Source organism: Leucoraja erinacea, unplaced genomic scaffold, assembly GCF_028641065.1.
Source record: "Leucoraja erinacea ecotype New England unplaced genomic scaffold, Leri_hhj_1 Leri_713S, whole genome shotgun sequence".
NCBI lineage: Eukaryota > Metazoa > Chordata > Chondrichthyes > Rajiformes > Rajidae > Leucoraja > Leucoraja erinaceus.
The window spans coordinates 26,949-47,954 of NW_026576634.1; the positions used below are offsets into that span (position 1 = coordinate 26,949).

Here is a 21,006-nt window from a genome sequence, read left to right on the forward strand (position 1 = left end):
TTACCCGACTTTTCTATCCTGGGCCTCCTCCATGGCCAGAGTGGGTCCCACTGCAAATTGGAGGGGCAGCATCTCATATTTTTGCTTGGGTAGTTTACACCCCAGCGGTATGAACATTGACTTCTCCAATTTCTGGTAGTCTTTGCTTTCTCCCTCCTTCCCCTTCCCTGCTTTCACACAGCCTACTGTCTCCGTCACTTCCTCTCTTCTTCCTGCTTCCCCCACATCAGCCTGAAGAAGGGTCTCGACCCGAAACATCACCTATTCCTTATCTCTATAGATGTTGCCTCACCCGCTGAGTTTCTCCAGCAGTTTTGTTTACCCTTTTTTATCCTGTCTTCCAATTCTGATTTATCATTATGGGGTCTAGGTTGTATATAGCTCTTTATTTTAGCCATGCTTAATCTCCAACTGTGCCGTTCCGCCCCCCCCAAAATAATTTCTCCCCCCCCCCCCCCACAGTCCATATCTACCTGTGATGCCACTATCGAGGAACTGTGTACCTGCACTCTTAGATCCCTCTGCTCTACAACACTACCCAAAACCTTGCCATTGACTGTAAGGAACTGTTGATAGAAAAAATACTGTTGCTGCTCAACTAATATGCTGCTTTTCTTTTTTTATCCCAATCCTTGCTAATAAATGATCATTGCCAGATTGACTACAATGAGATCCTCGCTATCTACGTAACGCCATGCTGCAACAAGAGTTTTCCGCCGGGAATTTGAAGAATGCAGCACCTACCGCGGCTAAAGAGATACGTGAGATAAGAGAAAAATGTAGCGTTCCACTGCAGAGCAGAAAAAATGTACTACTTAACAGTCTGGGAAAGCCACCCACTGGGTTGAGGAAAACCACCATTGAAGCCAACGACCTGAAATCGTTTAGGAACCAATTGCCAAGATCAAGTGTTTCAACTATTAGAGGTAGGCGAAACTGCATGGTCTCCTTCAATCAGAATGAGCTCAGAAAGATGGGTGGGAAGATGGACACTACATTTATAAAAGCTGCATGCTCAAAAGAAAACCAGCTCAATGTAACATTTTCTCTCCCATGTTCTGGTGACAACGATGCCAGGCGCAAGAGCGTGGATGAGGTTATGCAGCGGCATAACCTGCCCAGCATTGATGCTGCCAGCAATACCCTTCTGCCCGAGTCAGCACTTTCAGCCCACTTACCAGATATCCCTATCGAGCCGCATAATCTGTCTGGTTTATTACCCGGCTTCGTCAAACAAGAGTGTTTGCGTATAGCTGCTCAAATGAGCAATGAAAGCAACTATGCACGAAATCCACGCCTCATGGACAATTCTAAAATAGATCAAGAGCCTGTGATTGATTTCTCAGTACTCTCGTGTTCAGACATCTCTCCAGTAAAACCCCCACAAATTCGCTATACCGCTGAGTTGCCAGGAAATAGTTTAAAGGATGCTGGATGTCAACTAATCCATACTGAAGTTGATGTAAAACTTAAAGATTCATTTTTTAGTTCCATGTCAGAAGATGAATGCATTGACTCAGGAAATCTGCCCTATTCTCCACATAATTTGATTCGGTTTGATGACACCACCATGCTGAGCGACCCTCATGATCTCAAGGACGAAGATACAAATGTGTCAAAGTCGGAAGGTTATTCCAGAAATCTTGTGAGCTTGTCGCCCACCTGTAGACCTTACTTGAGTAAGGGAGATTTAATGGAATCAAATAAAGCCATGGTTTTCTATGATACATCAAATATGCTGGCAGAGAATGAATGCACTGATAAAAGTGTCATCGAAACAAAGACTTCAACAAACTCCAAAATATCTCTCTCTAAGACTGACTTGCTCTTGTGTAAAGGATCCTTGCCAAGCCATGACGATCTAAGTGTGCCAAAACCGAGTTTTGGTCTGGGAAATGAATTCCAGACTCCAACTGATCAGACTAATATTGTGCCCAGTGTTAGTTGCGGAGACTTGATCAAGTTGAATGAAACCATGACTCTGGCAAATGTAACATTTGAGGTATTAAAACATGAAACCAGCTTTGGAAATTATCTCTCGGCTTCCATCTTGTCGGATTCCAAGATGTCCCTGAATGTCCAAGATGATGTGCAATTAAATGGAACAATGACGGCATTTGATCATAATGCAACATTTGAAAAGTCAAAGCATGAAGACTTTCTTGGTCATGATGGTAAAGCGACTGCCTCGATGAGTTGCAAGTTGGCTCTATCCACAACCACAGAGCTTCAAGCGGCTGAAATCGTGGCAGGGAATGACTGTAAAGATGCTACGTTTGATACATCAAAGCAAGACTATGATTTGGGAAATGAACCCAACAATGCCACTTGCTTGTTGCCTCCATCTATTGGAGATAAAGTAGAATTAAATGGTACCATAACTCTGGAACATAAAAATGCAACGTTTGATACTTCAAAGCATGAGAGTAATTTGGGTAATGACTGCAGCAAGACCACTCCCTTGTTGCCTCCATCACCAGGTGAAAAAGTGCAATTAAATGAAACCGTGATTGTGGACCAAAAAAATGCAACGCTTGATGTATGGCAGCTTGAGAGCTGCGTTGGAGGTAATGTCAGTGACATCACTGCCTCGTCACACTGCAGGCTTACAACTCAAGTGGTGCAGTTAAACGGAACCATGACTGCGACCAATTCTGAGATTGCGAGATTTGAGTCATCAAAGGATGGTATCGGCTTGGAAGTTAAAAAAACGGGCAAAACTACCAACTTGTCCAGTTGTACGCCGTCTCTATCTTCAAGAGACTTGGATGGTCTCGTACCACTGAGCAAATGTGAGGGTAGTACTTTAATTTCTGCAGCAGAGTTGCGGGGAATCCAGTCTAACAGTGACAGTAGTACGTCAAACAATACATATGCTGCGGGAAATTTGGGAAAAGATGATGCGGCGTGTTCTGTAAAATGTGAAGGCAACCAAGGCAATGGTGGAAACATCAACAGTTCCAGAGGACCTCCAGACCTGGTCAAAAATCCACATTTGAGAAATTCCATGCACAATGAGGAACTTGATGCAGTGAATTCAGAATGGGCTCCAGGCTGCATGTCGACCCCAAATATTGCAGTGAAGTATAGTTTTATAGAAAATCCACCATTTGACTCCTCCTTCCAGACCTCGTCCTCCACCCTTCAGAATGACACCCATGTTGCAGTTGGTGATTGTTCAAATAAACAAGCTCCCAAGGGTGACTCGAGTTCAGAATCTAATGAGAACAAACCTAAGTCTTCCAGTGGCAAAGCCATAAATGCACCACTACCTGATAATCAGTTGCGAGAATCCAAAGCAGTAACTGCAGGTTCCTCCAAACCTTTTTCCAACCTTCCTATAACCAGAAGGAAAAATGGCAACCCAGGAGCGACGTCTGTGGAACATAAATGTAGTGGTGAAAAGAAGTCGATACCTTTGTCTACTGGAACCTCTAGGCCAAGTTGTTCTTCGATGGGTAGAGGAGGAAGGCCTCCGATACAACCGCCGAACCTTTCGAAGAAGTCCCTTCCAAAGCCTCGTCTAGTCCCAGGAAGGCCAAGTAGTGTTGTAGGGACAGGGCAAAGGCCACCCAGCAACCAACTTCCATCAAGCAAGACTACAGTCAACACCAAAGTAAGTTGGTTTTTTTTTAACTGTAGTCTTTTCATGCCTTTCAGTGATTCTAGATTAGTCTCTTCATACTGCAGCAGGTTTTGGAGGCAATAAGTACAACACTCAATGCCAACGTATAGTAATCTGAGTAAGGCATCTCCGGAGGGAAGGAGTGGGTGACGTTTCAGGTCGAGGCCCATTAGATCAGTCTGAAGAAGGGTCTTGACCCAAGCCTCAGTGATGTGTTTTGAGTAGTGGGTGGAAGAAGGAATAAAGTTCTCCAACTAAACATCTCGACTAAAGTCAATGATTTTGTTTAGAACTTGTGTTTAAAAATCATCCTTTGGAAAATATTCAAAAGGCCAGGCAATGTCTGAAGAAAGGGTTTGTATTTCAGATTGATCATTCAACAGAGGCTTAAGAGCAACTGTTTATCACTAAATGCTACCTGGTATCTTCTGTTTGTTTTATCTGCACCATCACATTATTCTGCACCAATACTGGCACTGAATTTTAATTCTAATCGTTTTAGCCATTTTAAGCACAAGGCCACATACCCGATGCCTTGAAAAAGTGTTTAGATAATAGGTGCAGGAGTAGGCCATTCAGCCCTTCAAGCCAGCACTGCCATTCAATGTGATCATGGCTGATCATCCACAATTAGTACCCCAATCCTACCTTCTCCCCATATCCCCTGACTCCGCTATCTTCAAGAGCCCTCTCTTGAAAGTATCCAGAGAACTGGCCTCCACTGCCCTCTGAGGCAGAGGTTTAGTTTAGTATAGAGATGCAACGTGCCATTTGGCCCACTAGGTCCAGCAGACCAGTGGGCCCCATTCACACTAGCATAATCCTTCACACTAGGGGCAATTTACAATCTTTTCAAATCAAAGCCAATTAACCTACAAATAGGTACATCTTTGTGGGAAGCTGGGAAGGAATGGAGCACCCAGAAAAACCCACGCAGTCACAGGGAGAACGTACAAACTCCATACAGGCAGCACCAGTTGTTAGGATCGAACCAGGGCCTCTGGCGCTGTAAGACAGCAACTTGACAGCTGCGCCACTGTGCTTACTGCCATTTGGATAGTTCTGTATGCCTTTTCATAGAGTAATATTTATAATGGAGAAATCTTTATTTTTTTGCAACTACTGTTCTCTTTCAGATACCTATGAAAACAGAGCCTAACGTTATCAGCAAGATACCTGGAATTAAGAAACAATCGCCACATGCAACTTCAGAGGAGCCTACCCAGGAACCAAAAAAATCAGAATCTGAACTGGCTCAACTCTTCAGTGTGGGTAAATAGTGTGCTGTAAATGTACAGGCATTTTTGCTTAAATTTAAATATACAAGTAAACTATAAATCTGGTGCTTGGGAAATTTTAAGTAAACATTATTAATGTAGAGGTAAATGCTGATCTGTAGATGATCTTTATGTTGGTGCTTTTAAAGATATTAATTTAGATGGCTTGGAAAAGTATGCAGTCCTGGGCAGGCCTTGTTTTTAGAATTGAATTTCAACTTGGTTGAATGACATTGAAATCCAATTCAACAATATAGACCAAGTAATAGTCCTTGGATAGACACAAAAAGCTGGGATTGAAGTCTGAAGAAGGGTCTCGACCCAAAATGTCACCCATTCCTTCTCTCCAGAGATGCTGCCTGTCCCGTTGAGTTACTCCAGCTTTTTGTCTACCTTTAGTTTAAACCAACATCTGCAGTTCCTTCCTACGCAAGTAATAGTCATTGATTAAGTAATATGATTGCCAGAGTACAAGTGATTCATTATTGGTGTTGGTCATTATGTAAACAATTGTAGCTTGTTTGGGCCATCCGGAAAGATTGGCAAGGGTCCTCCTTAATCAATCCCAAATCTTTCAAATAACCATGGTCTCCATTATTGAATTGTTCTATCAAATTGGGCATCTTGGTCAGCAGAGGCAAATGGGGCCACAGGGCCTGTTTCCGTGCTGTATGACTCTGACTCTAATTGATTGCCATCTACACCAAGTTCCAAGTAGTACCATTTGAATTAAGTCCTAAACTTATAGTTTAAATCCAGTTTGCATTTTTAAAGTAACTTTCCCCCTTGTACATTAATTCATTGCCACAGAAGGTTGTGGAGGCCAAGTCATGATGCTTGATTAGTATGGGCAATGGGGTTATGGGGAGAAGGAAGGAGAATGGGGTTGAGAGGACAATGTAGATCAGCCATGATTGAAAAGAGGAGTAGACCTGATGGGCTGAATGGCCTAATTCTGCTCCTATAACTTATGAATTTATGATTTTTCTAAGACTACATTAAATGCCTCCCCTGTGGACTTGCAGATTCACTCACTACCCCTCCGTCAAATCTGACATTATTTTGAGGGGACGACGGTGGATGGGAGTGAGTGGGGTAAAACAGGCTTTGTCCTGTTTTTGAAGCGGCTTCAGTGGGTGAACATGTTCCTTATTTCTTTAACATGAATCAAAGGGCGGCATGGTGGCACAGCGGTAAAGTTGCTGCCTTACTGCACCAGAGAACTGTGTTCCAGTCTGTGCAGAGTTTGTACTTTCTCCCTTTGACCTGCGTGTTTTTGCCTAGATTTTCGGTTTCCTCCCACATTCCAAAGATGTGCAGGTTTGTAGGTTAATTGGCTGATATAAATGTAAGTTGTCCCTAGTGTAGGATAGTGTTAATGCACTGGGATCATTTTCGGCGCGGACTTGGTGGGCCAAAAGACGGTTTCCGCACTGTATCTCTAAACTAAAAGTGCTTATGGTTTTCCTCCTGGCTTGTACACTGTAACAACTACAGGATAAAAACAGACGGCTTACTTTGGTAACCAGCCTTTAAAATTCTCATGCTAATCTGACCACTTTGTATTAAAAATTCAATATTTATAGAGCTTTGAGCATTTTAATTGACAGTGATGATACAGTTGGTAGCAATGATAAGAGTCTGGATTATTTTCCCAAAGTAGAAATTTGAGCACTATCCAGACAAACATCCTGACATTGTTTAGTCTTCCAAGAGAGATGTTGAACAGAGCCCCTGATTTCTCTCAATTAACCACAAGAGAATCCACAATGTTATTAAGTAGACCACTTAGTTTTTCTGCATTTTCTTCACTATTTATCCCTCAGTTAACATTTAAATTATCTGGCCTTTTCCACATTGCTGTTTGTAGGAGCTTGCTGTTCATAGTTTAGTAATGTTACAGTAGTGAGTGCCTGCTAAAATACTTCACTAGTTGCACAGCACATTTGAGACTTCACAAATGGGACACTGGCAAGCACTCGCCTATCTGTGAAGCCTGTTTTTTTTTTAAGCATGAACAGTTTCTATTCCTTGGAACCTGATGGCAATAATTTGGAACAGTCGGTGGGTCAAGCAGCATCAGAATATTGAGTTTGAATGGGAGTGTCTGATGCTTGTACTGGTATCAGTTGTCTCTTTGGTCTTCATTGAGCCGGTTCTTGTTTTAATTCCACAAATGGAGTTAAAACATCTACATCGGATGGAAATATATATATTTTTTTCCTCTCATTAATGTGTTCTGTTTCCCTCTATCTTCTACTAAAAATAAACATTTTTAGAATAAAGGTTTGCCATATAATTTGTATACCATTTTGTAGCATTTTTACTTAGCAAGTCCAAAAGGGGGGGGGGGGGGGGGGGGGGGGGGGGGGGGGGGGGGGGGGGGGGGGGATGAGTGCTAATGTTTTAAGCTTTACTTCACTAGATCTTTAAGCGTGGTATGTTGCCAGCTAGGCAACATGGAGTCCATGGCTAATGGCCATTGGAAAATTAGTTGTGATCTGCCATTCGGCCCATCGAGCCAGCACCGCAATTCAATGTGATCATGGCTGACATTCCACAATCAGTACCCCGTTCCTGCCTTCTCCCCATATCCGCTGGCTCCGTTATCTTTAAGAGCTCTATCTAGCTCTCTTCAAAGTATCCAGAGAACTAGCCTCCACTGCCCTCTGAGGCAGAGAATTCCACAGACTCACAACTGTGTGAAAAAGTGTTTCCTCATCTCTGTTCTAAATGGCTTACACCTTATTCTTAAACTGTGGCCCCTGGTTCTTGACTTGCCCAACATCTAGAATATGTTTCCTGCCTCTAGTGTGTCCAGATAAGATAAGTTTCAATAAGTTGCCCTCTCATTCTTCTAAACTCCAGACCATACAAGTGCAGCAGCTCCATTCTCTCAGCATATGACAGTCCCGCCATCCTGGGAATTAACCTTGTGAACCTACGCTGCACTCCCTCAATAGCAAGAATGTCCTTCCTCAAATTGGGAGACCAAAATTGCACACAATACTCTAGGTCAACGTGCCATTCGCTTTCTTCACTGTCTGCTGAACCTGCATGCTTACTTTCATTGACTGATGAATGCGGACCCCCATATCCCATTGTGCTTCCCCTTTTCCCACCTGACACCATTTAGATAATAATCTGCCTTCCTGTTTTTGCTACCAAAGTGGATAACCTCACATTTATCCACATTAAACTGCATTCGCCATGCTTCTGCCCACTCACCCAGCCTGTGTCACCCTGCAACCTTGTTTGTTAGCACCTCCAGTTTAAATTCCATTTGGAATATTTTGGAGGACCAAGGAGACCAAGAAACCTAGAACCACTGGGTCTAAAGCCTTGAAGTAAAGATAGACAAAAAGCTGGAGTAATTCAGTAGGACAGGCAGCATCTCTGGAGAGGGAATGGGTGACGTTTTGGGTCAAGATACTTCTTCAGACCAGTTGGGGATAAGGAAAATGAGATCTAGACGATGGTGTGGAGAGATAAAGAACAATGAATGAAAGATACGCGAAAAAATAACGATGATGAAGGAAACAGGCCGTTGTTAGCTGCTTTTTGGGTGAAATCGAGAAGCCGGTTCTTTGAAATCTTTGAAGTAATAGCATAATGTTTCCAGGTTAGGGTGGTATGTGACCAATACCATATAACCATATAACAATTACAGCATGGAAACAGGCCATCTCGGCCCTACAAATCCGTGCCGAACAATTTTTTTTCCCCTTAGTCCCACCTGCCTGCACTCATACCATAACCCTCCATTCCCTTCTCATCCATATGCCTATCCAATTTATTTTTAAATGATACCAATGAACCTGCCTCCACCACTTCCACTGGAAGCTCATTCCACACCGCTACCACTCTCTGAGTATATACGGGGCCCTTCGGCCCACAGATTCCATGTGGACCGTAATTCACACAAACTAGTTCTTTTATCCCACTCTCACATCCACTCTGTATGCCCTGGGGGCAATTTATTCAGGCCAATTAACCTGCAAACCCACCCATCTTTGGGATGTAGGAGGAAACCAGAGCATGTCGAGGAAACCCATGGTCACGGAGAACGTGCAAACTGCACACAAACAGCACCCAAGGTATGAATTGAACCTGGGTCTATGGAGCTGGGAAGCAGTAGCTCTCAGATTTTACTTCGGAGTCACGCGAGTGACTACGTGAAGAAGCCCGCTACACGCATTGCGAAATGTCAGACCCGGTGGAAGGACGTTCCCCCACGGCGGCATTTTAAAAAGCCGCTATTGCAGGTAAGGTTTTACTCTGCGGTCTTTTGCCTTTTTGCCCACTACAGATGGGGAATGGAGAAGGGGAAAAAGACAACGAGGGCTGCGATGAAGCTGGTCAGGGAGGACCGCGGAGCAGCGGATAGCCAGCAAAAGCAAGCGTCGGCACTGAGATCACCCGTAGTGGGATCAGCTGTGCCCTGTGTAGCCGCCGCGCCAGCCTAATCAACGCGGCCGGGCGGCAAGGCAAAACACAAAACAAACAGAGTCGTGGACTCGGAGAAGTCCGACTCTGATACACCGCGGGAGACCAGCAATGAAGGGCGCTGGACCCGTATGGACGGTGTTGGGAGCATCTGCTCCAGCGTGACCAGCTCCGGGATTTGGAGTCAGGCCACTGTGGGCCCTATATCAAACCCACAGCAGCACCTTTCCAAGGGCTGCATAGTGTCTCCACCTTATCGGAGGGGAGCACTTTGAGTCAGTTCTGGGCTGACTTGGAAGAGGGGTCCGCGGAAGAACATACAAGTGTGCATGGGGTGCAGGACAAAGAAAACTTGCTGGATATGGTGGCAAACTTCATACAGCCAGAACAAACTGGGGCAAACCTGGAGCCAAAGCTTGCTGCCAGTATTGACTATATGTCACTGCACCAGTTACAAGAACAGGCTGTAGTGGATACGACAGGAAGACATATGGCACCAGGCAACTGCATTTCCCTAAACGTCCCAATCATCAACAGCTGCATCTGGAAACACATCGGACCAGGGGTCAGAAGTATGGACGTGAAATTTCAAAATGTCCTAAAATTGCTGACTGCAGGAATAACGGCATTTGCCCGCACTGTGGACGACAGGGTTATGTCCCAAGATCAACAGGATGCGCTGGCACTGTTCTGCAATACGCAGCATGAATTAAACAGCATCAGAAAAAGTGCCATACAGCCGACACTTAATCCTAAATTTGCGGGACTGTGTAAACCTAGAGCCACCAAACCATCCATTCTCCTGTTCGGAGGCAACTTATCAAAGTAAGTAAAGGAGCTAGACGAAGAAGCAAAACCTTTGGGGTTAATAAAAGGAACAACCCACCCTGCAAAAACCCACCACAGCCTACGACTGCACCCTTACGCACCCACCAGCGGAACTGGTGAAAACTTGAGGGCACGGCACTCCAAACATGAGTCTTTTTTAGGCCATGGCCCAGGCCGGACTTCCTGGAAAATGCGGGGAACCCCAACAACACCATTTGGCTGCTCGTGACATATTTTTACTTTTTTGATTTTGTTCAATCACTTAAAATTGGGTCCTGAATATCTTGTAATACTTATTTTACCTTCATTGAACACGTTTTGTAACTCCAAATTCACAAAGTTGATTTGATGGGGTTTCTAAATATATACTGGCAGTTCTCTGCATCCCAGTTGCTTTGAAGAAGGACCTGGATTAAAGATCTGTTTTCAGGGTCTCTATTTGCTTTTGGAATTTATCACTGTTTCTGACTTTAGATATTCCTGTGTTCATCTGTTCTACCTTCACTTTGTAGAAAATAACCTGCTGATGATCCAGTTGCAATCATGTGTTTGTAATATGGACACATGAAAATGTATGCACATACTTTTCACATAGGAACTCTTCACAAATGCTTGATTCAATCCTGTTCTGGTCTTGCCTTCTATTATATATTATTGTTGCCCCCCCCTTTTTATTATTTTTGAGTTATCGGGTTTGGTTGCATGCTATCTCTAAGTAAGTGCCTTGCACCATCTGGTGTTGTTGTTTGGTATTGCATCTCGATCAGCAGTCAAACTGTGATTTGCTTTGGCATTTCATTTCTGCTGGTTGATGGTAGCATCCAACAAATGGTTATTTGAAACTAACCAGAGATAGACACGAAAAGCTGGAGTGGCTCGGTGGGTCAGGCAGCATCGCTGGAGGAAAGGAATAGGTGCTGTTTTGGGTCGAGACCCTTCAGACACTAACCACCCTGGTAACTCTAGCCTTGATGTGAAAATGTCTGAAGTGACAATGCAAAATGCACAGATTCCATTTTATGCAGTGGATCAAAGTGGGGTGAATCAGATATCCAGGTGTTGGACCCAAACCTCATCTGCTTGAAGGACATCTGACCTCTGAAAGGAAGGTGGAATAAAATATTTAATAAATGTTAAGAATTGTTTTAATGTTTTAAATTTTTGCTATTTTGTTTTTAATGCTCAGTTGTTGAAGGCTAAGAACAGAGTTTTGGGTGAACATGGTAAAGGATCAGGCTTGGGCATCATGGAGCAGTGGTTAGTGCTGCTTCTTCAATTCAGCCTTGGCCTCGAGTGCTGTCTCTGTGGTGTCTGCATGTCCTCCTGACCATTTGGGTTCACCCCCAAGTATGCTGAGACATCACAAGGACATGCTGGGCTGTAGGTTCCTGTAAATTTCCCTACGGTAGATAGGTGTGAGTAGGGATGGGTTGTTGGGCATATGTGAGAAAAGATTACTAGGAATTTGAGAAAGGGATTGATGGGCCTGAGCTACTATAGCCTCAATGGGCTGAATGGCATTGTGAGAAATATAGAATGATATTTCTTAAATGGCAAAGCAGGGCTTGATTTAGTTCTGCTGCTCTTGACTTTAAGGCTCTCCCCCTTTTTTGTTTATTTATTTACTTATTAGAAGTAAGTACAATACAGTGGTACCTTTTTTCAGGTGCCAAATATATGTTGGCATGTTACATTCTATGTACAGCTTCATTTTTTAATTTTTTTAATGTGAAAGAGAAAAAGAGAGTAAGCAATAGAGAGTAGAAAAAACATGTGATGTGTAGTGTGTGAGAAAAAAAAACGAAAGAGAGAGAGAGAGTGAGGGAGAGAATTAAAAAAAGAAGAAAGAGAGAGAGAAGAAGATAAGTATTTATATTTTACTTCGGAGTCACATGAGTGACTACGTGAAGACCCCGCCAGCACGCGTGTGCGACATTGCATCTTACGCAGTGCAACAGCGACGAGCGGGGGTGGAGCGCTCCCGCGGGAAAAATTCAAACGGACCTACACAGGTAAGGAAAAACTGATGTTGTATTCTTCCCCTTGCTGTGCTTTATGTTACAGCACGTTGGACAAGGGGAAAAAAACCGGACCTGGACCGCAGGCTGCCGTGGGGAACCAGGCAGTTCCCGGCAGCCGACAGCCACGAGCTACCAGCGGCTCCAGGACCGCAGGCTGCCGTGGGGAACAAGGCAGTTCCCGGCAGCCGACAACTCTAAACGTCCGGCGACTCCAGGACCACAGGCTGCCACGGGCAGCCGGGTAAATCCCGGCAGGCAACGCCACTAACGTCCAATGGCCCCAGGACCACAGGCTGCGGGGAACCAGATAGGTCCCGGCAGCCGACACCACGGACGCCCAATGGTTCCAGGACTGCAGGCTGCGGGGAACCAGGAAGGTTCCTGCAGCCAACAGCCATGAGCAAACAGCGGTTCCAGGACTGCAGGCTGCGGGGAACTAGGGAAATTCCAGCAGCCCACATGGGCAACCAGCGGCTCCAGGACCGCAGGCTGCGGGGAACTAGGAAGGTTCCGGCAGCCGACAGCCAGGTACGACCAGTGCAGGCTGAGCCCAGCACCGTGAGCTGTATACCTGGAAACAACACAGCGGGCTGCAGGCAGGCAGGAGTCGGTACGGCCGATAGACTTGGGGAGTCCGGCCAGAAGGACGCACTGCCTAAGGGCAATGAAAGTGACCATTGGCGTGGTTACTAAGGTCCACTTACCGACTCCAAGCTGAATCCAGCGCCATGAGTCGTACAACACAAAGCAGCGCAGCAGGCTTGAGGCAAAGCCCAGCAGGATTCAGCCCGGCTGATCAAACTCATCTGAGTCCGGCCAAAGGGGCGCATTGCCCCAGTGCAGCAGAGGTCCGCCCGTGACTTGCTCCGGGAGATGGAGCAAGCTCACTATGGGAGTCTTCGCACTCCCACAACAGCACCTTATCGAGGGCTGTAAAATAATGCATCTCCCTCGATAGAGGAAAGCGTTGTGGACCAGGGCTGGGCTGGACTGGAAGAAGGGGACGTTGCTGAAGAAAACGACAGTGTGCAGGGGGTGCAGAATCCTAAGGAGCTACTGGGCGTGATCACCAAAATTACGGATCAACGAAAAATACCATTACAGACCAGGCTGGCGGCCAGCATCGACTACCTGTACTTCCATCTTCTGCAGGAACAGGCAACAAAATTACGCAGACGTATAGGCCTCCTGTGAACTTTACTTTGTTTTAAAAATGCCTGCAGCAAACAATGCGATCTGGGGGTACAGTGGGACTGGCACAAAAACCCAGTAGGTCAAACTACAGAAGATTTCAAAACTTCTGACAGCGGGCATATCATTGGTTGCTCGCCCAGACGATGGTACAGAGAAAAGCTTGACGAAGAGATTAAAGCCATCGGGCTCATAACAGCGTCATCAGCAACGATAGCACCCCTATGCATCCACCAGCAGGTATCAACACCAGGACGCTGGGGCCACGCAGCACCACAAGGTCCTTTTAGGCCAAGGTCCAGAGCGACCCTCGTTAAAAACGTGCCAACCCCGCACTCCGGTGCCTCTTCCGCAGAAGAGGCAGAAATTGAAGAAAGGGACGTACCACCGGCAACCAGGTAAGTAGGTGGATCTGGTTCCTTCCAGAACACAAAGGTGTACGACCTGTACTAACAGGGGGAATATTACGCTTGTTTTGGGAGACATGAGGGATCATTGTCGATACCTAAAATTTAACTGGATGGGGCAACTATGGCAGGGCATAGTGTTGCCTAATGGGCTAACATCAGCCCCAAGACTTTTCACCAAGATATTAAAACAGGCCTTGGCAATATTAGAAACAAAAACATATTGTCGTGGCATATCTTGATGATATATCATTTGTGGGCAAAAAAACCCTGGATCCAAACATAGGGCGTAACTCTGGGGTCATCTCCATCCAGATAAATCTAAGTCGACGGCATCCACAACTGGACTTTCTGGGATTTACAATTAACGTTATCCATATTTCTGTAACATTGCCAAAGAGTAAAGCAGACTTGGATAAACCTACAAAATAATTAATTACTAAAAACACTGGTGTTGGGTGCGTTTTATGGGCTAGAAGCCTACTGCTAACAATGCACCATCTGCATGTCCACCTACAAATTGATAATATCACAGTGGTGGCATATATTAATCATATAGGAGAAAAGATTGATACCACGTGTCAATCTGGCCAATATATTTGGCTATGGTGTGTTAACATACATATTTGGCTATCAGCAAACTTACCTACCAGGTAAGCTCAATACTGAGCCACACACCAGGTCATGAAAATTCAATGACAGCATCGAATGGCTGTTGGACCACAAAAAAGTTGCTGATATTACCAAAAGAGGGACAGCAGATATCGATCCATTTGTATATAGACCCAATCACCAGTTACCTACATATGCCGCTTGTGAACCACACTTGGGGCAGCAGCAATGGACGTTACGCACTTAATGCGGAATAATTGTTTACAATGTTTTTCCCTCCTGCCTCATCAGTCGGATCCTAAGCAAAAACACATATGGACTCGACATCAAGTGTCTTGAAAGTACCTGATTGGCCAACACAGCATGGATCCCTGTGGTCTCGGACATAGTCTCTGAACCATAGTCCACCATGCTAGATCCGGGCTGGCGGACATGAGCATGATCACGGCAGCCTATCAAGAACCATCAAGGACTGGTGTAGCGTATAATACAGCTACAACCACCAACGTCCTGGGAATTCCTATCCAGCCTTCATGTAGATGAAGGACTGAGCTACAGTACTATAATTATGCAGGTGTGCCCTGTCAGCTTGCTGGTGGAAGGCGCCACACCAACTCTCCATGGGATGTCACCCTCTAGTTGTCAAATTTATGAGGATTATTTTCAACACCAACCCTCCTAGAGGGAAGTACTCCCAGATCTGGGACGTCAGTGTTGTACTAACATTGCTAGGGGCACCAGCAATGTCCCTGTCCTTGGGGGGGGGGGGGGGGGGGGAACTGACATTTAAAAACAGTATGCTGATAGTACTGGGATATATGATGGCATCTCCAGAAAAGATAACTTCGCATATTAGAGCTTGTTAAACAAAGACCAGGAACATCAGGACAAAATTTGGAATTCCAGATATACCCAACTGACACCCCACAATGTGTAATAACACACCTTCTATTAAACCTTAAAACTACTAAAACTTAAGCGGAAGTAAATGAGCTGGGTATCAGCACTAACCATCGCTAGATGGTTCAGACAGGCTTGGGAGCTGCTGGGGTGGATACTGACATCTTAAGTTTCTATCCACAAGGGCAACAGCAACACCAGCAGCTAGAGACAAGGAAGTGCCTATGGACCATATCCTGGCTACAGCAGGATGGTCAAGAGAAAGACCTTCCAATTCTTTATAATAAGCCAATAACCAAACCTACGGTATTGCAGAATCAAGTTTGAATTCTTCAATATATTTAGCCTGAGGGAGGATTATTTTCTTAAAATAAATTGTTATTGCCTGAATTGGATGCATGTCTGAATACAATAACATACTTCCTCCCTTGAATGACCGGCAGTGAGTGAAGCATGGACTGTTCCATGGCTTGAAATCAAAGAGCTTTAAAATCTTCACGTAGTCACTCGCGTGACTCCGAAGTAAAATAGTAAGATTAAATGAGAACTTACCAGTTTGAAGTTTGATCTTTATTTTATGAGGAGTTACGATGAGGGATTACGCGCCCTCTGCTCCCCCCCCCTCAATTATAAAGGTCAACTGGTATCTTAGTTCTCCTTGTCTTTACTATGTTTACTTCAATTACTATTTTCTGTGATTCCACACCGCTGCTTTGAAGAATGTTGCGCACGCGTGCTGGCGGGGTCTTCACGTAATCCCTCATCGTAACTCCTCATAAAATAAAGATCAAACTTCAAACGGGTAAGTTCTCGTTTAATCTTACTATTCTTGACCATCTTTCACCCAGACCTGAAACAGTTGGTTTTTACGATTTTGTTGCACCATATGCTTCCAAGAAGTCAATAAATGGAGACCAACATTAAGAATTGGTCTGGTTTATCTGTTAGGAGGAATCGCATTTCTTCAGAATGTGCTGTGTCCAACATATTTATAATCCACATTATAAGGCTATCCCTTTTTTAACCACTTATTTTACACAAAGGTACGGCTGGTCCTTCAAGCACCAGAAAGAATATCCACACACGTCATGCTTTGGCCTCCAACAATGTTATCACTGGCATAAAGCGGCCAGGCAGTACACTGGAGCAGAAGAGACAATGCCCATCTCCAAAGAGACACAAGGCCGTGGGTATGTTTTAAACCAAACCAATACAAAATTATTTAATAACTACATTGCTTTGTGGTATGGTTGTTGGTTGTAAAAAATGTTTGGTAATGGTTAATATTTGAGCTATTGTATCACATACTAAGTGGATGTGTTGCTGTTGCATGCTGGGATCTAGTCAATGGGGCAAATGTCTATAACAATCATATTGTCTGATTTGAGTATGGTATTGATTTAGACTTTAGAGATACAGCATGGAAACAAGCCCTTTGGCCCACTTTAGAGATACAGCATGGAAACAAGCCCTTTGGAGTCCATGCCAAACTGCGATCCCTGCACATTAACACTATCCCTGCACACACTAGGGACAATTAAAGGGCCTGTACCACTTTCACGACCTAATTCACAACATGTTTTTACACGTGAACATTTTTCATCATGCTAGAAAAAACTACCCGACCTACTTGTTGCCACAAGTACCTACGACTAGCATCATGGCCTGGTATGACCTACCTACGACCATGCTGTGAGTACGAGTCAAGGGCAAACTTTTTTTGAAATAATGCATTACTCGTCTGAAAAAGCCACTTTGGTTGTGCACAAGCAGAGGTTTTGAGGCATGCTTTTCTTTTACATGCTTGCTGTCAAATTCTATAGCCTAATGAAAGATTGTCTTCCTTCAGTTAAATGACTTGTTGGGTAAAGAAAATATTGTTGTTAATCATAGCCATAGTTTTACAGCATGGAAATAAGGCCTTCAGTCCAACTTGCCCACACCAACCAACATCTACACTAGTCCCACCCACCTGCGTTTGGCCCATATCCCCCCCCCAAAGCCTATCCTATCCATGTACCTGTCTAAATGTGTCTTAAATTACCTCCTCTGGCAGCGCATTGCATGCACCCACCACTCAATAGACAATAGATGCAGGAGTAGGCCATTCAGCCCTTCAAGCCAGTACCGCCATTCAATGTGATCATGGCTGATCATCTACAACCCTGTTCATGCCTTCTCCCCATATCCCCTGACTCCATTATCTTCAAGAGCTCTATCTAGCTCGCTCTTGAAAGTATCCAGAGAACCGGCCTCCAGAGAATTCCCCAGACCCACAACTCTGTGTGAAAGTGTTTCCTCATCTCTGTTCTAAATTGCTTAAACTGTGGCCCCTGGTTCTGGACCCCCAACATAGGAAACATGTTTCCTGCGTCTAGCGTGTCCAAACCCTTAATAATCTTAAGTTTCAATAAGATCCGTTCTCATCGTTCTAAATTCTGCTCCATTCTCTCAGCATATGACAGTCCTGCCATCTAGGGAATTAACCTACGCTGCACTCCCTCAATAGCAAGAATGTCTTTCCACAAATTTGGAGACCAAAACTGCACACAATACTCCAGGTGTGGTCTCACTAGGGCCCTGTACAAATGCAGAAGGACTTCTTTGCTCCTATACTCAACTCCTCTTGTTATGAAAGCCAACATGCCATTTGCTTTCTTCACTGCCTGCTGTACCTGCATGCTTACTTTCAGTGACTGATGAACAAGGACCCCCCAGATCCTGTTGCACTTCCCCTTTTCTCAACTTGACACCATTTAGATAATAATCTGCCTTCCTGTTTTTGCTACTAAAGTGGATAATCTTTGACATCACTGATGTCAGGCTAACTGGTCTATAATACCCTGTTTTCTCTCCTGCCGTTCTTAAAAAGTTGGATAACATTACCTACCCTCCAACCCACAGGAACTGATCCTGAATCTATAGACCATTTGAAAATGATCACCAATGCGTCCACGATTTCTAGGGCCACTTCCTTAAGTACCCTGGGTTGTAGACCATCAGGCCCTAAGGATTTATCAGCATTCAGTCCCATCAGAAAACCCATTTCTTGCCTAATGTGGATTTCCTTCAGTTCCTCCATCACCCCAGATCCTCTAGCCACTACTATATCAGGAAGATTGTTTGTGTCCTCCTTAGTGAAGACTGATCCAAAGTACCTGTTCAATGCATCTGCTATTTTAATGCTCCACTGAAAGTTGTTGCTGTTCTTTGGGAGGGGTTGCTGGTGCCTGCTGAGCCTCATCAATGGGTTACACATTTATGCTGATCAAACTGGTGATGAGAAAATGTGAAGCAAAACATTTTGCCCCTATCACAGTTGCGAAGATTTCGGAAAGAGAGCAGTCATACTTTGTGGCATTAATTCGTAGGATGTGGAAAGAGAATTGTCCAACTTGAAAGAAAGCTTCAGCTGTTTTGAGCAGGGCTCTCTTTTTTCCATTCCAGCACAACTTCACAGGAAAATCAAAGAACTCGAGGAGAAGGTCGCTGAGTTAGAGCTAGAAAATGCTTCACTTCGTCAGAGAGTGTCCCAACATTGGCCTTGAAGATTCCAATGTTTAACACTATATCTGATGCCAACACAGCACTGCTTAAGTGATGATGTCCACAACTGTGTTTCCATATTAATGCACTGCTAGTATTACATTTTGCCTAAGATTTAAATTGTTGCATGTATCGCCCACATCACATTGTTGCTTAGCATCTCAAAACGTTATATCGGTATTTGTTAAGCAACTTCATTCATGCATATCTTGCCTGGAGAACCTCAGGAACTATTTCAGTCATGAAACATTAGTCTTAAGTGGCAGGAAGCAAGACACTTCCAACATATTAAAATAATCTTTTGGATGGTTAATAGTGGTGTGCATTAATATCCTACTTGCTTTGAATTAACTTTACCCATAATACGCACCTGTGAATGATTCTCGGAATTATCAGCTAACTACTACTTTAGTTTTCAACCATAACCTGGTTCTCCAAACCTGCAGTGTTGGTTAACGTAATATATTCACATGCAAAGCCTTAATGTGCTATCTGTCTGCCTATTGTCTGTGGTAGTTGTGTATGTGAATGTCCAACTAAGGACTCGCTGCAGTCAGATTAATGTTACAACCTGCAAATGCCTCGATTTAACTTGTTTCCTGTGTCTGGTTTTTAAATGTTTACATTATTTATGCACAATGGGTTTAAAAAACTTATAAACAAATAAAAATATATGAATCACTAATCAACTCGTTCGTGAAGGTAACTTGCTTCATTTTTTGGGCATGATTTGACAGTCCATCACTTTCGTAACAGATGGCAGGTGAGTGAGTGAGTTGAGCTTTGGCATTTTCATTGACTGAAAAGTAAAGAAACTGGGTCATTGGCTCATCGAGTCTACGCTGTCCATTGATCACTCGTTAATACTAATTCTCTTATCAAAGTCAAAAGTCAAAGACAATTTTATTCGTCACATGCACCCAAAGGTGCAGTGAAATGAATTTGCCAGCAGTGATACACGTTAAAAAGAACACACAATACACCATAAGATTTAATGCAAACATCCATCACAGCATTCTTCACTGTGGTGGAAGGCAACAAAGTTCAGCCAATCCTCCTCCCTTGTTCACCTGTGGTTGGAGCAATGAACTCTCTGTAGTTGCCACTACGTACGGCCCGATGTACAGGCCCTCTAGTCGGCATGATCAAAATTCTGACGTAGGGACGGTCGAACACACTCCGCGGCTTGGAGTGCCCGAATCAGCATATTTTTACCGGAGACCTCGGCTTTATGATGTTATCGGCTGGCGGTCAGTGCTCTACTCCGGCGATCCCCGGCAAGGGATCCCATGATGGTAAGTTCATGCCACGCCCGCAGCTAGAAGCTCCACAGACCACAGCCCCATGATGCCAGTCATCAGGTCAGTGATCAGAGCACTCCTCACTGGTGACCCCCGGCAAGGGTTCACCCGCTCCACAATGGAAAAGTCCACGCTGCACCTGCTGCCGATGCTCCGGGCCCGACTCCAGGAAAGGCCGCTCCAATCCATGCTGTTAGGCTACGAGGGCGGCGACATGGAAAAAGTCGCCTCTCCATCGAGGAGGCAACCGAAAGCGGTTCCCCCCCTTTTTCCACCACCCCCAACAAGACACACCAAGAGACACTAAAACAAACATTTGGCCACTAAAAAAATCAAAGTCGAAATAACAGACGACTCTAGCCAAAGATCCTATTTTCCCACCATCCTACGTTCACATCTACTCCCTGCAAAGGGGCAGTACGGTGGCACAGCGGTACAGTTGCTATCTTACAATGCCAGAGAACAGGGTTCGACTACGGGTACTTTCTATGGATTTTGTACTTTCTCTCCGTGACTGCGTGGATATTCTCCGAGATCTTCAGTTTCCTCCCATACCCCAGAGAAGTGCAGGTTTGTAGGTTAATTGGTATTGTAAAATTGTACGTTTTCCCTAGTGTGTGAAGGGTAGTTGTGTAGGATAGTGTTAATGTGCGGGGATCACTGGTCAGTGCGGACGTTGGGCCGAAGAGCCTGTTTCTGTGCTGTATCTAAACTAAACTAAGGGCAATTTGGAGGCCAATTAATCTACAAACCTGCACGATGTGAGATGAAACCAGAGCACCGTTGGAAACCCACATTTTTACAGGGAGAACATGCAAACTCCATATAGACAACATCCAAGGCTGGAATTGA

The 21,006-nt window shown here is 44.6% G+C and overlaps 1 protein-coding gene across 1 annotated transcript; it reads left to right on the forward strand.

The window, feature by feature from the left end:
• Positions 1-657: 657 nt before the first annotated feature.
• Positions 658-19,538, forward strand: LOC129694578 (uncharacterized). The gene is made up of 4 exons (XM_055631307.1): positions 658-3,616; positions 4,762-4,897; positions 16,351-16,497; positions 18,755-19,538. Exons 1-4 carry the CDS (start codon positions 695-697, stop codon positions 18,853-18,855), a joined length of 3,306 nt encoding a protein of 1,101 aa, XP_055487282.1. The 5' UTR covers positions 658-694; the 3' UTR covers positions 18,856-19,538.
• The last annotated feature ends 1,468 nt before the right edge of the window (positions 19,539-21,006 follow it).

What these genes read in the sequence shown, in the direction of transcription:
- LOC129694578 (XM_055631307.1), top strand. Translation starts at nt 695, where the DNA reads ATGCTGCAACAAGAGTTTTCCGCCGGGAATTTGAAGAATGCAGCACCT. An exon ending in AGACTACAGTCAACACCAAA is followed by an intron (nt 3,617 to 4,761) that starts GTAAGTTGGTTT and finishes GTTCTCTTTCAG; the next exon opens with ATACCTATGAAAACAGAGCC. An exon ending in AAAGAGACACAAGGCCGTGG is followed by an intron (nt 16,498 to 18,754) that starts GTATGTTTTAAA and finishes TTTCCATTCCAG; the next exon opens with CACAACTTCACAGGAAAATC.